At 26.7% G+C, this 14,437-nt stretch overlaps 1 protein-coding gene across 1 annotated transcript in view; it reads right to left on the bottom strand.

Annotated features, from left to right (window-relative positions):
- LOC113389007 (decaprenyl-diphosphate synthase subunit 1-like) overlaps positions 1-14,437 on the bottom strand; it is a 226,872-nt gene that overhangs the window by 70,236 nt on the left and 142,199 nt on the right. Inside the window, exons 2-3 of the mRNA XM_026626039.1 lie at positions 6,102-6,350; positions 3,556-3,689 (exon numbers count right to left, since the gene is read on the bottom strand). Coding sequence (XP_026481824.1) covers positions 3,556-3,689; positions 6,102-6,350 — 383 coding nt within the window. The remainder of the gene's footprint in view (positions 1-3,555; positions 3,690-6,101; positions 6,351-14,437) is intronic.

Below are 14,437 nucleotides of genomic sequence, written 5' to 3'. Positions count from 1 at the left end.
CACAGTATAAGCGAAAATGTCGCACAGAATTATTTGCAAATGTTGAATTAAAATTTATAAAGAGATTTTAATTTATAATTGAATTTTGTAACGTACATTATCTGAATGATTATAATAACTCGTAATTTTCTTCTATCATATATAAATTTCATATTTTTTATATTTAGTACATATATAGTAATAACATACTAAGATTACAAGGTTTTAGTACAAACGGTGCGTCCTGAATAGCTCGTTGAATAGTAACATAGAGTTTACAAGAGCACTTTACGTACTTTATTCAGTTAGTCGCAAATATTTCACACTTCTTATTAAAAGCATATATTTTAGTATTTTTTATTTTTAGTACATACATTTAGTAACAACATACTAAGATTACAAGGTTGTAATACAAACGGTGCGTCCTGAATAGCTCGTTGAATAGTAACATTGTGTTTACAAGAGCACTTTACGTTCTTCATTCAGTTAATCACAAATATTTCATACTTTTTATTAAGAAAACTAACTTTTTGGTATTTTTTATATTTAGTACACATATTTAGTAACAACCTACTAAAATTACAGGGTTGTAATACAAACGGGTCGTCCTGAAGAGCTCGTTGAATAGTAACATAGAGTTTACAAGAGCACTGTACGTTCTTTATTCAGTTAGTCGCAAATATTTCACACTTATTTAAAGCATATATTTTAGTATTTTTTATTTTTAGTACATACATTTAGTAACAACCTACTAAAATTACAGGGTTGTAATACAAACGGGTCGTCCTGAAGAGCTCGTTGAATAGTAACATAGAGTTTACAAGAGCACTGTACGTTCTTTATTCAGTTAGTCGCAAATATTTCACACTTATTAAAGCATATATTTTAGTATTTTTTATTTTTAGTACATACATTTAGTACAACATACTAAAATTACAAGGTTTAGTACAAACGGGTCGTGCTGAAGAGCTCGTTGAATAGTAACATAGAGTTTACAAGAGCACTTTACGTACTTTATTCAGTTAGTCGCAAATATTTCACACTTCTTATTAAAAGCATATATTTTAGTATTTTTTATTTTTAGTACATACATTTAGTAACAACATACTAAAATTACAAGGTTTTAGTACAAACAGTGCGTTCTGAATAGCTCGTTGAATAGTAACATTGTGTTTACAAGAGCACTTTACGTTCTTCATTCAGTTAATCACAAATATTTCATACTTTTTATTAAGAAAACTAACTTTTTGGTATTTTTTATATTTAGTACACATATTTAGTAACAACCTACTAAAATTACAGGGTTGTAATACAAACGGGTCGTCCTGAAGAGCTCGTTGAATAGTAACATAGAGTTTACAAGAGCACTGTACGTTCTTTATTCAGTAGTCGCAAATATTCACACTTATTTAAAGCATATATTTTAGTATTTTTTATTTTTAGTACATACATTTAGTAACAACATACTAAAATTAACAAGGTTTTAGTACAAACGGGTCGTGCTGAAGAGCTCGTTGAATAGTAACATAGAGTTTACAAGAGCACTTTACGTACTTTATTCAGTAGTCGCAAATATTTCACACTTCTTATTAAAGCATATATTTTAGTATTTTTTATTTTTAGTACATACATTTAGTAACAACATACTAAATTACAAGGTTTTAGTACAAACAGTGCGTTCTGAATAGCTCGTTGAATAGTAACATTGTGTTTACAAGAGCACTTTACGTTCTTCATTCAGTTAATCACAAATATTTCATACTTTTTATTAAGAAAACTAACTTTTTGGTATTTTTTTATATTAGTACACATATTTAGTAACAACCTACTAAAATTACAGGGTTGTAATACAAACGGGTCGTCCTGAAGAGCTCGTTGAATAGTAACATAGAGTTTACAAGAGCACTGTACGTTCTTTATTCAGTTAGTCGCAAATATTTCACACTTATTTAAAGCATATATTTTAGTATTTTTATTTTTAGTACATACATTTAGTAACAACATACTAAAATTACAAGGTTTTAGTACAAACGGGTCGTCCTGAAGAGCTCGTTGAATAGTAACATAGAGTTTACAAGAGCACTTTACGTACTTTATTCAGTTAGTCGCAAATATTTCACACTTCTTATTAAAAGCATATATTTTAGTATTTTTTATTTTTAGTACATACATTTAGTAACAACATACTAAAATTACAAGGTTTTAGTACAAACAGTGCGTTCTGAATAGCTCGTTGAATAGTAACATTGTGTTTACAAGAGCACTTTACGTTCTTCATTCAGTTAATCACAAATATTTCATACTTTTTATTAAGAAAACTAACTTTTTGGTATTTTTTATATTTAGTACACATATTTAGTAACAACCTACTAAAATTACAGGGTTGTAATACAACGGGTCGTCCTGAAGAGCTCGTTGAATAGTAACATAGAGTTTACAAGAGCACTGTACGTTCTTTATTCAGTTAGTCGCAAATATTTCACACTTATTTAAAGCATATATTTTAGTATTTTTTATTTTTAGTACATACATTTAGTAACAACATACTAAAATTACAAGGTTTTAGTACAAACAGTGCGTTCTGAATAGCTCGTTGAATAGTAACATTGTGTTTACAAGAGCACTTTACGTTCTTCATTCAGTTAATCACAAATATTTCATACTTTTTATTAAGAAAACTAACTTTTTGGTATTTTTTATATTTAGTACACATATTTAGTAACAACCTACTAAAATTACAGGGTTGTAATACAAACGGGTCGTCCTGAAGAGCTCGTTGAATAGTAACATAGAGTTTACAAGAGCACTGTACGTTCTTTATTCAGTTAGTCGCAAATATTTCACACTTATTTAAAGCATATATTTTAGTATTTTTTATTTTTAGTACATACATTTAGTAACAACATACTAAAATTACAAGGTTTTAGTACAAACGGGTCGTCCTGAAGAGCTCGTTGAATAGTAACATAGAGTTTACAAGAGCACTTTACGTACTTTATTCAGTTAGTCGCAAATATTTCACACTTCTTATTAAAAGCATATATTTTAGTATTTTTTATTTTTAGTACATACATTTAGTAACAACATACTAAAATTACAAGGTTTTAGTACAAACAGTGCGTTCTGAATAGCTCGTTGAATAGTAACATTGTGTTTACAAGAGCACTTTACGTACTTTATTCAGTTAATCGCAAATGTTTCACACTTCTTATTAATAAAGCATATATTTTATATTTTTCATATTTAGTACATACATTTATTTTGCAAATGCGTTTAGACTGTGACTATACGTGAGCACTTTTTCAATTTTGTGCAAATTAGGCAACTATTTTTTTTTTAAATTGAATTCGAAATGAAATGACGATTGTTAATGTTCTGGAGATAAATTGATTTATGATTTATGATTTACATTTGATTTGCTCAGATATAACAATAAGATAGCAAAAATAATGAAAGTTACAGTATTTGTAATAATATATTTGAAAACGTTTAAAATTTCTCGAATATTTCATTACGGTACGGGAAGTTTCAGCAATTTGCCTTAAGGCACGATGCCATACACCACTAGTTACTTACTTGTTTCCCATGTGATAGTTGATAGCTCTGGCCATTAAAATTGCGACCATTGGTCTTAAAGCTTTTCCTTGTCCATCGAAGTAATATGTTGATATTACGTCCAATTCTGGTTGATTTGTTGATCCTAGCAGAGCCTGAAATACCAGAAAGTAAATATATATATATATAATATATATATATATATATATATATATATCATATATAAAATTCTTCTGTAATGGGGTATGAAAAGTTAATCCTCCTAAACTATTACTCAGATATTCATAAATCTTCCTGAAGTTTGTTCGGGAAATTTTCTAGAATTTTTAGATTCACAGAAATATAGTTAGATTGTAGAAATAAATAGAAAAAATTACAAAAAATCGCTTATCATTGTTTGACCCTGAAAATATTTAAGGCATAGTTTGACATTAAAAACAAATGAAGACTGTCATTTGCCAAACATTTCTATTTACTTATAGGCTAAGACAATATTAAAACATAATATATTTATGATTATGAATAAGAAAAATGTAATGTCTACATTATTTTTGCCGAAAAGCAGCTGAGATGTGCCAAAAATTAAAATAATATAATAAAATACAGTCAACATGCCTCTGACAGGTGATGGCACATCAAACTTAGTCTATAATTCAATTTGACAAATTATTATTTTTTAACTAATGCAGTCGTGTTTTGCCTTACTTTACTAAATCACAATACAAAAAAATTTACTTATTCAAAAAATTATTTAGAAGTGTCATTGTGTCAAAAATTCATATGTTTGGCATTGAATACGAAATATTTACTCAAGTCAATGGAGCGTTTTGGGTCTGAATTTTTGCATGAAATTTTGGAATTAGGTTCATCTTACTCTCAAGTTCAAAAGTGAAAATAATTTAGACTCTTTTTCTGTACTTTCCGGAGGGATAACATTTCTTTTCAATAAAAGAACTAATTTTAAGAGAAAAATGTTTAATAATGTTTTTCAAAAAAAAAACACTTGAAAAGCAAATACTTTTCAAGTTACTGGCTACTGAATATTTGTTTCTTTTCTGCGTTTTTTTGTTTTTTTTTTGGCTAAAATATACCTTTTAACGAAAATAATGAAATGAACAAAATTATATAAATTAAAATCTTAATAAATCGGTGTTTTATAAAGTGTTCTAGGAACAATATTAAGCTGGATATGAAAACGGGGTTTTATTGTGCTCAAATAAGCTTTAAAATGAGTACTGCTGCGTGTAAAATGTGTGAGCTATCATGCAAATAAAAGACGCATACAATGTTTTTTTTTTCATTTAAATCAAATAGTTTATGAGTGCCATTTTCACCAAAATTAAAAATAATCGTTTTCCATCTAGAATTAACTTGGTTTAAGAGATCTTGATGGATTCTAAAAAATACCACAACTTTAGTACAAACGATCTTCAAAAAGCTCATGATAAAAAATCTATTTAAAAAAAACAAGCAATTTCTCATTATTATAGAATAAAAGATACGTATAAAGGTATATAGATGAAAATTCAAGGTATTTTTCAGACTAATTATTGCTTTTTATTAATTTTCTGTTACAAAAATATCGATAGAGTTATGATTGTTTAAAGAGTGCGCGGCTGTCCAACCAGAGTATCTTTCGAGCCCTTTAACCCCTTCGCCGTTACAAAATAAGTGAAGTTACGGTAAAATTTATAATAGAAAAGTTGTAGTTCATTTAATTACCTTTAAAATAGTATATTACAAGTTCTGATAAAATCAGAATTAAAAGAGTTATAAGCTAATTAATACCGAGGGTGGTGACAGAGTGCAAATTGTTTTCACTTCTGAACTTAAGATTAAGATTAATTTTCAAAATATCAAGCAAATTGGAGCACAGTAAAAAAAATCGCAGGGCACACGCTTTTTTCCTCTCCATTTGCCGCAATAATTTTGTTGTACCCGGAATTACTAATAATTAAATTTCGCGGGTCTGGAGTGTCTGATTGTCAAAATTTTTTTTTTATTGTGTTGGTATACATGCCCCTAAAGTATGATGAAATTTTCAGCTATATTCACTGTTTACTTTGTCTGTGGTAGTCGCTAAGGTTCGACGTGTTTTTCTGAGCTCGGCGATTTTTACAATGGAAGAATTGAAAAGTCAAAGAATTTGTATTAAATTTTGCGCAAAAAATGAAATAAAGTGTTGCAAAGTGCAAAAATTCACCAGATATGGCTCCGTGTGACTTTTTTCCTATTCCCAAAGTTGAAGAGACCCATGAAAGGACGGCGGTTTTCCTCGATTGAAGAAATAAAGGCCGAATCGCCGAGAGTGCTCAAGGACATATCAAAAAGTGAATATCAAGGGTGCTTCGAAAATTGGAAAAAACGCTGGCATAAGTGTATTATATCTGGGGGGGACTACTTTGAAGGGGACCACATTAATGTAGACGAATAAATAAATATTTTTTTGAAAAAATTCCGGGTACTTTTTGAACAGACCTCGTATATATATATATATATATATATATATATATATATATACTAGATGACCCGACCAAGACCAGAAACATAAGTCTTTTCCCCCTTACCTGTCTAATATCATCATAAATATCCTTCAAATCCTCCTCCAGCAGTATGTAAGGATCTATAGGTTTATCCCTTAGGGCTGATCCAGGCTGCTGGCTGCTCAGCAGCTGTTGTCCAGCTGTAGAGCTGCTGTGCCTTCTGGCCATCGTAGGAGATGTCGATTGTTGCTGTGACAACTGATGTTGTCTGTGACAATTTGGTTTGTGTTGTTCGTTCGTTGAAGATGATTTGGTGTTGGGTGAAGTCGACGCCTGGAAAAGAAGAAATTGGGGTTGAAGGAGTTGTTTCAGAGCTTTGGAGTGTTAGACAGAGTTGTTGGTTGGTTAATTTTGTAGCAATTTTGGGAATACATCGTTGAGATTAGTCGAAGGGTTTGGAAGTTATAAGGGATGGTGCGCAAAACGGTACTGCCGATGCTTCGTATGAATGTCGTATTTTATATTGGCGTTATGAGTATACCGGGTTGTTGTAGGATTTTGTGATGTTCGACAATGTTTTTTGTTGTTTAATTTTGCATAAATGTCCCGAATACATCATTCATACTAATCAAATGGTTTAGAAGTTATACACGATGGTACGCATAAATGTACTTTTTTGTGAATTTTGTAAGTCAATAATGTATTTTTTTTGTCTTTTTTGTCAATTATTAAATGTGCAGGAAATATTATTAAGTTTCAATTGTCATTTATAAGTATACCGAGTTGTTGTAGGGTTTTGTAATGTTAGACAAAATTGTTGGTTGGTTAATTTTGTACAAATTTGTTGAATACATCATTCATACTAATCGAATGGTTTAGACGATATAAAAGATGTTACGTCACAATGTCCTCAAGATTGTTAACAAAGGCAAACCCATAAAATATATTTTTCAATTTCTATTACGTTTTATGAGTATACCGAGTTGTTATAGAGTCCTGTCTGAATTATCTACATAATATTGTAGATAATTTAATTTTCCAAATACATCATTTATATATTAAATGGTATAAAAGTTGTAAGGGATTTCATGTAAAAATGTCAAAACCTGCTGAATTACATGTTTTTGATGGTTATTTTAGAGTATACCGAATTGCTGCTGGGTTTTGTGGTTTTAGACAAAATTGTAGAATATTTAATTTTGTATAGTTTTGCTAAAAACACTTTTCAAATAACATGATTAGTTTAAAAACATTCAACAAACAAATGCTCTTTCTGCCAAATAGTATGTTAATTTATTGTTCTTAGCTTATTTTATATTGTACATCGATGATTTAAATATATTAATTTTTAGTATGTTTAGTGGAACAACAAATACTAAAATTGATGAACTCTATATTTAAATTAAAAATATTAAAAATCTTATACAACAAACACCTAAAAGTTTACAAGTATCAAGACAGAATTTAAAGATCCAAATTTGTAAATTTATTTGGAGCCTTAGATTTATCCTACAGCTCTGAAATTCAAATAGGTCATACTATAACATGTCTACTATGACAACAAATACTAAAATCGATAAATTTTATCTTCAAAAATGAAATATTCACAAAAATGTGATCAAAGTACAAGTATAACCATATGTGGCAAAAATGCCTCGGGCGAAAAACGAGATGAATGTGAGAGACGTTCTTAACAATTATTTATATATATATATATATATATATATATATATATACATATGTGTGTGTATGTAAATGTGTATATTTTATTTATGTGTATTAGTTTGGCCGAATTTAATACGATAAAAGCCAAAAATGAAAGTTGCCATAACTGCTCCTCCTCTACACGGTCAGAGATTTCTTTTTTTATTAATAAAAGACTTTAGTGTGGAATTTGTTGTAATGTTGATGATTCAATAGAATTTATTAAGAAAAAGTAAGAGAAATTACTAAAATGACTAAAAATGTCTATGGACATCAAATTTTGTCAAAAAATAGATGGTGACATCATAGAGAAGATACAGAAATACTTTTTGTGATTTGATTTAGAATATTATTTAGCGCTATTTTTATTTCATTTATTCATTTATTTCATTTTTATGAGAAAAGTAAGAAAAAGTAATCAAATTTATTAGACAGAGGTTTCTCCTAAAAATCTCTTTTCCAACTTTTATTTGATTTATTCAATATTCTTCAACAGGAAAAAGTGCAATTGTTTAGTATATTATATATAACTTCTAAACTATATGCTGAAATTAATTAGTACCTTTGGTAAATTTCTACAAAATTGAATAATCTATAATATTGTCTAATATTACAAGACTCTACGTGAATTCGGTATACTCAAAAAGCACTTCAGAAACTTGGAAATATACTGCAAGGCAGTAATACACATTATGATAGTAAACAGGGGAATGTGCGATTTGTTCAGTAAATAATTTATAACTTTAAAACTATTTACTTAATTTTAATAGTATCTTTGGTAAATTTGTTTAAAATTTAATGATCTAAAACATTGTCTAACACAATAATGCCCTACAACGACTCGGTATACTCATAAAACTGCAAATACTCATGGATACAATTCGTCATGCAATTAATTGATGTGTATTTGTATAGTTTTATAACTTTTAAACTATTTGCTGAATTTAAATACAGTCTTTGGTAAATTTGTACAAAATTCAATAATCTACAATATTGTCTAATATCTCAAGACCCTACAACAACTCGGTGTACTCATAAATCCCAACAGAACACAACAGATTTTTTTTTCCCAAATCTAGAGTTTTGTGGTACATTTCTAATTTTAGTATATTATCCGTGCGGAGAAATTTAATAAATTATTTTTTAATATTTACAAAAATGTATAAACAATTTAAATTACATACAAAATCACATTAAATTTAAATTGTTTTTAACAAGTGTCTCTTTAAAATGCGAAAAGTGAATTCGCATTGAAGTGATAGCGAAACGTTCGGAATTTATTCGAACGAAAGGAAAACTGAATAAAAACTTCTCTCTTGATATATATATATATATATATATATATATATATATATATAAAATAAAGCAGTAGTGGTCAACGTGTTCCAGATATCAGGTCAATATCCCGGATACAGAATACAAGACGACATATGTTTATGAATAAATAATTTGTCAGTTTTTTAAGGCCGTTTTTGGGTATACAGAGTTGCTGTAGAGCACTATGATGTTAGACAATATTATAGACTATTAAATTTTGCATAAATTTCCTGAAGACACTACTTAGTTTCTGCAATTAGTTTAAAAGTTATATTAAAAATAATGACTGAAGGCACTTATGCGGATGCACCGAATATATGTCACTTTCAATTGCCAATTATGAGTATACCGAATTGTTGTAGAGGCTTGTGATGTTAGACAATATTGCACATTATTGAATTTAGTACAAATTTGCCATATAAACTATTAAAATCGCGCAAATAGTTTTAAAGTTATTCAAGATTTAATGAACACTATGTACCGACGCAAGGCACACGACATACAAATGTACGTGTATGTTTATGAAGAAATAATTTTTGTGTTTTCTAAGGCAGGTATTTGGGTATACCGAGTTGTTGTAGAGCATCATGATGTTAGACAATGTTGTAGATTATACAATTTTATACAAATTTGCCGAATATTTCATTGAGTTTCAAGAATCGGTTCCAAAGTTATGAGCGATCTTGCGCGAAATGTACTTTTGGCTAAGTTCTAACTAGTTCAACTTTTTTTCAATTATTATTTCTGAGTATACCAAGTTGTTGTAGGGGCAGTGTAGTGTTAGACAATGTTGTAGATTATTTAATTTTGTATAAATTTGCCAAATATTTCATTAACTTCGAAGAAAGGGTTCAAAAGTTATAAGAATTCTTGCGCGCAAAGTTCTAATTAGTTCAACATTTTTTCCTTATTTTCAATTATAATTTATGAGTATACCAAGTTGTTGTAGGGCATGGTATTGTTAGACAATGTTGTAGATTATTTAATTTTGAACAAAGTTGCCAAATATTTCATTAACTTTCAAAAATCGATTCAAAAGTTATGGGCGCAAATGTTCTTCTGGCTAAATTATGTCGATTTTTTTCTCTCTTATGTCGATTATAATTTATGAGTATACCAGGTTGTTGTAGGGTCTGGTAGTGTTAGACAATGTTGTAGATTATTGAATTTCGTACAAATTTGCCGAATATTTCATTAACTTTCAAAAATCGGTTCAAAAGTTATAGGCGATCTTATAGGCAAAAACGTACTTTTGGCTAAGTTCTAATTACTTCAACTTTTTTCCTTATTTTCAATTATCATTTATGACTATACCGAGTTGCTGTAGGGTCATATAATGTTAAACAATATTCTTCAGTATTGAATTTAGTACAGATTTCCCAAATACACTAATTTCCTACAACAAATAATTTCAAAGTTATAAATGATGTAACCAACAAAAGCACTTCACGAAAATTTGTATTTGCAGGTAAAATACCTGAATTTTCCAACTTCCAATACTTACAGCAACTTGCCAATAGGTGCATAAAATACTATAAATTATATTTATGTAATAAAAGTAATTTTAGCTGTTGGTTTTATATTTTTTCTAAATAAATTAATTCGAACAAGGTCGCATTTGTGTTGTGCCTTCTCTATGCAACAAAAACAAATCTGTTGGCATTGCTTTTATAAAATCAACTATTATTAATTAATATGCCACTCTATTAATAATATATATATATATATATATATATATATATATATATGTATGTAAAATGTACAAGTTTTTATATAAAAACGATTTAAGAGAGTAATTACATCAAGTTGAACGCGTTTGTGAAATATGTGACTCATATGGAATTATATATATAATTGTAAATAAAATTGTTTATATTTTTAAAATAAATAAATAGAAATATCTGTGACTTTGATTGTTTCTATTCACTTAAAAAAATCTTTATATTCCTAAATTAAAAATGAAAAAAATACTTCTCATCCTTCATATTAATAATCTTGGTTCTTTCTCCAAAATTTATTTATTATAATCAATTTTTTTAAATAATTATGTCCAAATATTTTTTAAATTTAAACAAAGACCTAATTGATACCATAATTTATTTCTCTATATAGAAATGCATCACATTACGTGTTTAAAACTCGTTTTAAAATGCATTTCATTTAAATTCCATGTCCAAAACCAAATAACCGTTATTCTATTTTGACAACATAGATTAGAAGCTTTTTTTCTAAATCTTATTTAGATAAGTGTTTTAAAATATTTGAGAAATAGATTCCAGAGAAGTAGAAAAAGAAATAATAAATTTTTTAACTCAATTTTCAGTTGAAAACCTACAAATTTCGTTTTTCTTTAGTGATGGATGATTTTTTTAAAGTTTGTGTTCGAAAATTTGTAGTAATTCATAGAAATGCCTTACAAAAATATTAAATATACAGTTTTATACTAAATTGTATCTATATTCAACTTGTCTAACATAATAATTGTCTATCACAATCCGGAAAAAAGTTTTTATAACAAAACTGAAAAAAGTTCTGCATTTCATATCACATAACAATTCTATTGTAATATTTTGAAGAGCAGTTTCTCTCAATTTTTGCAATTGATAATTTATATAATTGTTACCAGACGTCTTAGAAGAATTTTAATTATATAATTATGTATAAAATTTTATTTTTAAGCCACAAATGTTCATCTTATACCGGAAAAAGTTGAACTAAAAAGCTGCTACAGAATCCACTAAAACAATAAACTATAAAATTTATATGATTTTTTTAGAACATTGATAAAATAATACATAAATTATTGGTAATACTTTCTAGATCTATTTTGCTTAAATAAAATTAATTCTAACAAAATCAGAAACATGTATGAATAACTCCGTTATCAAAACAACGTTTATATTATGAATAGCCATTTTTTAGACAGTTTGTGTTTGAGCCGTTATAGAAATATTATTAGATATCTCACAATAATTCTAATTATACAGTTTTATAGCAAATTTTATCTAGATTAATCTTTTCTTATACCAAAAATTCATATCTCGATTAATAAAAAGTTTTCCTAACAAAACTAAAGTGCGCCATCATATCTAATAGTTAATTTAATATTATCATCACAATGCTTAATTTAAAGTATTTACAGAAATGTAGTGAGATTCCTTACAAAAATTATAATTATACAATTTTATAACAAATTTTATCTAGATTAATCCTTTCTTATACAAAAAACGTCTATCTCGATCAATAAAAAAGTTTTCTTAACAAAAACTTAAGTGCATTTGTAAAAATCTCACCTTCGGCATCATAACAAAATAATTTATTTAACAAGCAGATTTCTAACATAAAAACATATTTTGCTTTGATAATTGGTTGAAAAACAAACTGATAATATCAAAAATTAAATTAAATTATATATATATATATATATATATATATATATATATATTTAAAAATTTCATTTCTACGTCTTTTGATACAAATCTAATAAGAATCATCTAAGATTTCGTAACGGATTCATTAACGGTTTCTGTTTCCGGGTAAAAGTGGATTTTTTGAATATTTTAACATTTTTTTTATTCAAATTCAAGTTTGTTCCGTATAAACAAATCGTTTTTGTATGCATAATTTCTCAGTTTTATTATTTAAAATAAAAAGATTCAACAATAACGTAAAAACTGTGAAGACTAGGTGAAACTAGATATAAAAAACACTAAAGTCAAAGGTTAAAGATATAAAAATTAATTTATATTATATATATATATATATATATATATATATATGTAAATAATATATATATATAATATATATATATATATATATATATATATATTCATCTATAAATTATTATTTTAGTATCAAACTGTTTGACCTTTTCGTCAAAAATAATTTTCATATTGAAAAATTTATTAGATATGATGGTGCACTTTTTTAGTTTTTGTTAAGAAAACTTTTTTATTAATCGAGATAACATTTTTTTATATTAGGAAAGTATAATGTAGATAAAATTTGTTAAAAAACTGTATAATTAAAATTTTTGTAAAACATGTCACCAAATTTCTGAAAGCACTTAAAACACAACTAATGCGATATTAATATTATATAACTATTATTAGATTTGATGGTGCACTTTTTTAGTTTTTGTTAAGAAAACTTTTTTATTAATTGAGATAAAAAAAAAAATGTATTAGAAAAGATTATTTTAGATAAAATTAAGTATAAAACTGTATAAGCAAAATTTCTGTAGAACATCTTATTTTACTATTGATTTTTTTTAAACAAATATATTTTTGTAGTGCCATTCATTGATAAAAATGATCATAAAAATTTGTTGTATATCGCTCTCTAATTATTTAATTTATTTATTTTTAACAAACTATTCGATAAAAAACGTTATATCAATAATTTTATACAAATTGATGATTATTTTTATTGCTTAAAATTATATATGTAAATCGTTCATAATATTTGTTCTAAAGAAGTTAAAAATAACAAAAAGAATTGTTATATTACTTTAGATAATTTATAATTTGTTGTTAAAATATAAGTTTTTCAAGGATTTTCGATTTCCTTTAAATTATATTTAATATAATTATTATTGTAGTGAATACTTTTTAATACTTCCTAAACATTTATTTATAAACATCTCTTGTAACTTATAAACAATTCGTCTAAATTAAATGCAACATTTGACAAATTTGTACAAAATTGATTCTGGACAATATTTACTAACATCAAAATGCCCTAGGACAACTCGGTATACTTGTAAGTTATTCAAAATATTTATAAAAATATCATATAGAAGTTAAAAATAACAAAATAATTTAGTATGTTTAAAATAATTCATAATTTATTGTTCAAGGATTTTCAATGTTATTCAAATTATATTAATTATTATTATTACTTTATATTGTAGTAAATATTTGCTAGACGATAAACAAATTAAACTCTTTAAACATTTATTTATTTTAATGTTAATCTATTGTAACTTTTGAACCATTCGTCTTAAGTATTTGAAATATTCGGCAAATTTGTACAAAATTCAATTCTAAACAATATTTACTAACATCAAAATGCCCTAGAACAACTCGGTATACTTTAAAATCGTAATCAAACTTAGACAGTAATTCATCCCCCTGAGCAACAAATTCATCCTCCTGAGTAACAAATTCGTCGCTCATTTATTTATATCTTGTAACTTTTAAACAATTCGTCCAAATTGAATACAATATTTGACAAATTTGTACAAAATGAAATTCTACACAATATTTATTAACATCATAGTACCCTCAAGCAACTCGGTATACTCTAAAATCGTAGTCAAACTTTAATCTTTTAAAAAGTGGTTAAAATTTCAAAGTCCTATTTCACACTCATTTTTACTATATGTGATACAAAATAAA

Source organism: Ctenocephalides felis, unplaced genomic scaffold, assembly GCF_003426905.1.
Source record: "Ctenocephalides felis isolate EL2017-DRISC unplaced genomic scaffold, ASM342690v1 CF-g0.4_SCAFFOLD_03573, whole genome shotgun sequence".
NCBI lineage: Eukaryota > Metazoa > Arthropoda > Insecta > Siphonaptera > Pulicidae > Ctenocephalides > Ctenocephalides felis.
The sequence above is the reverse complement of the archived record's forward strand: the minus strand, read 5'-3'. Positions and strand labels throughout refer to the sequence as shown.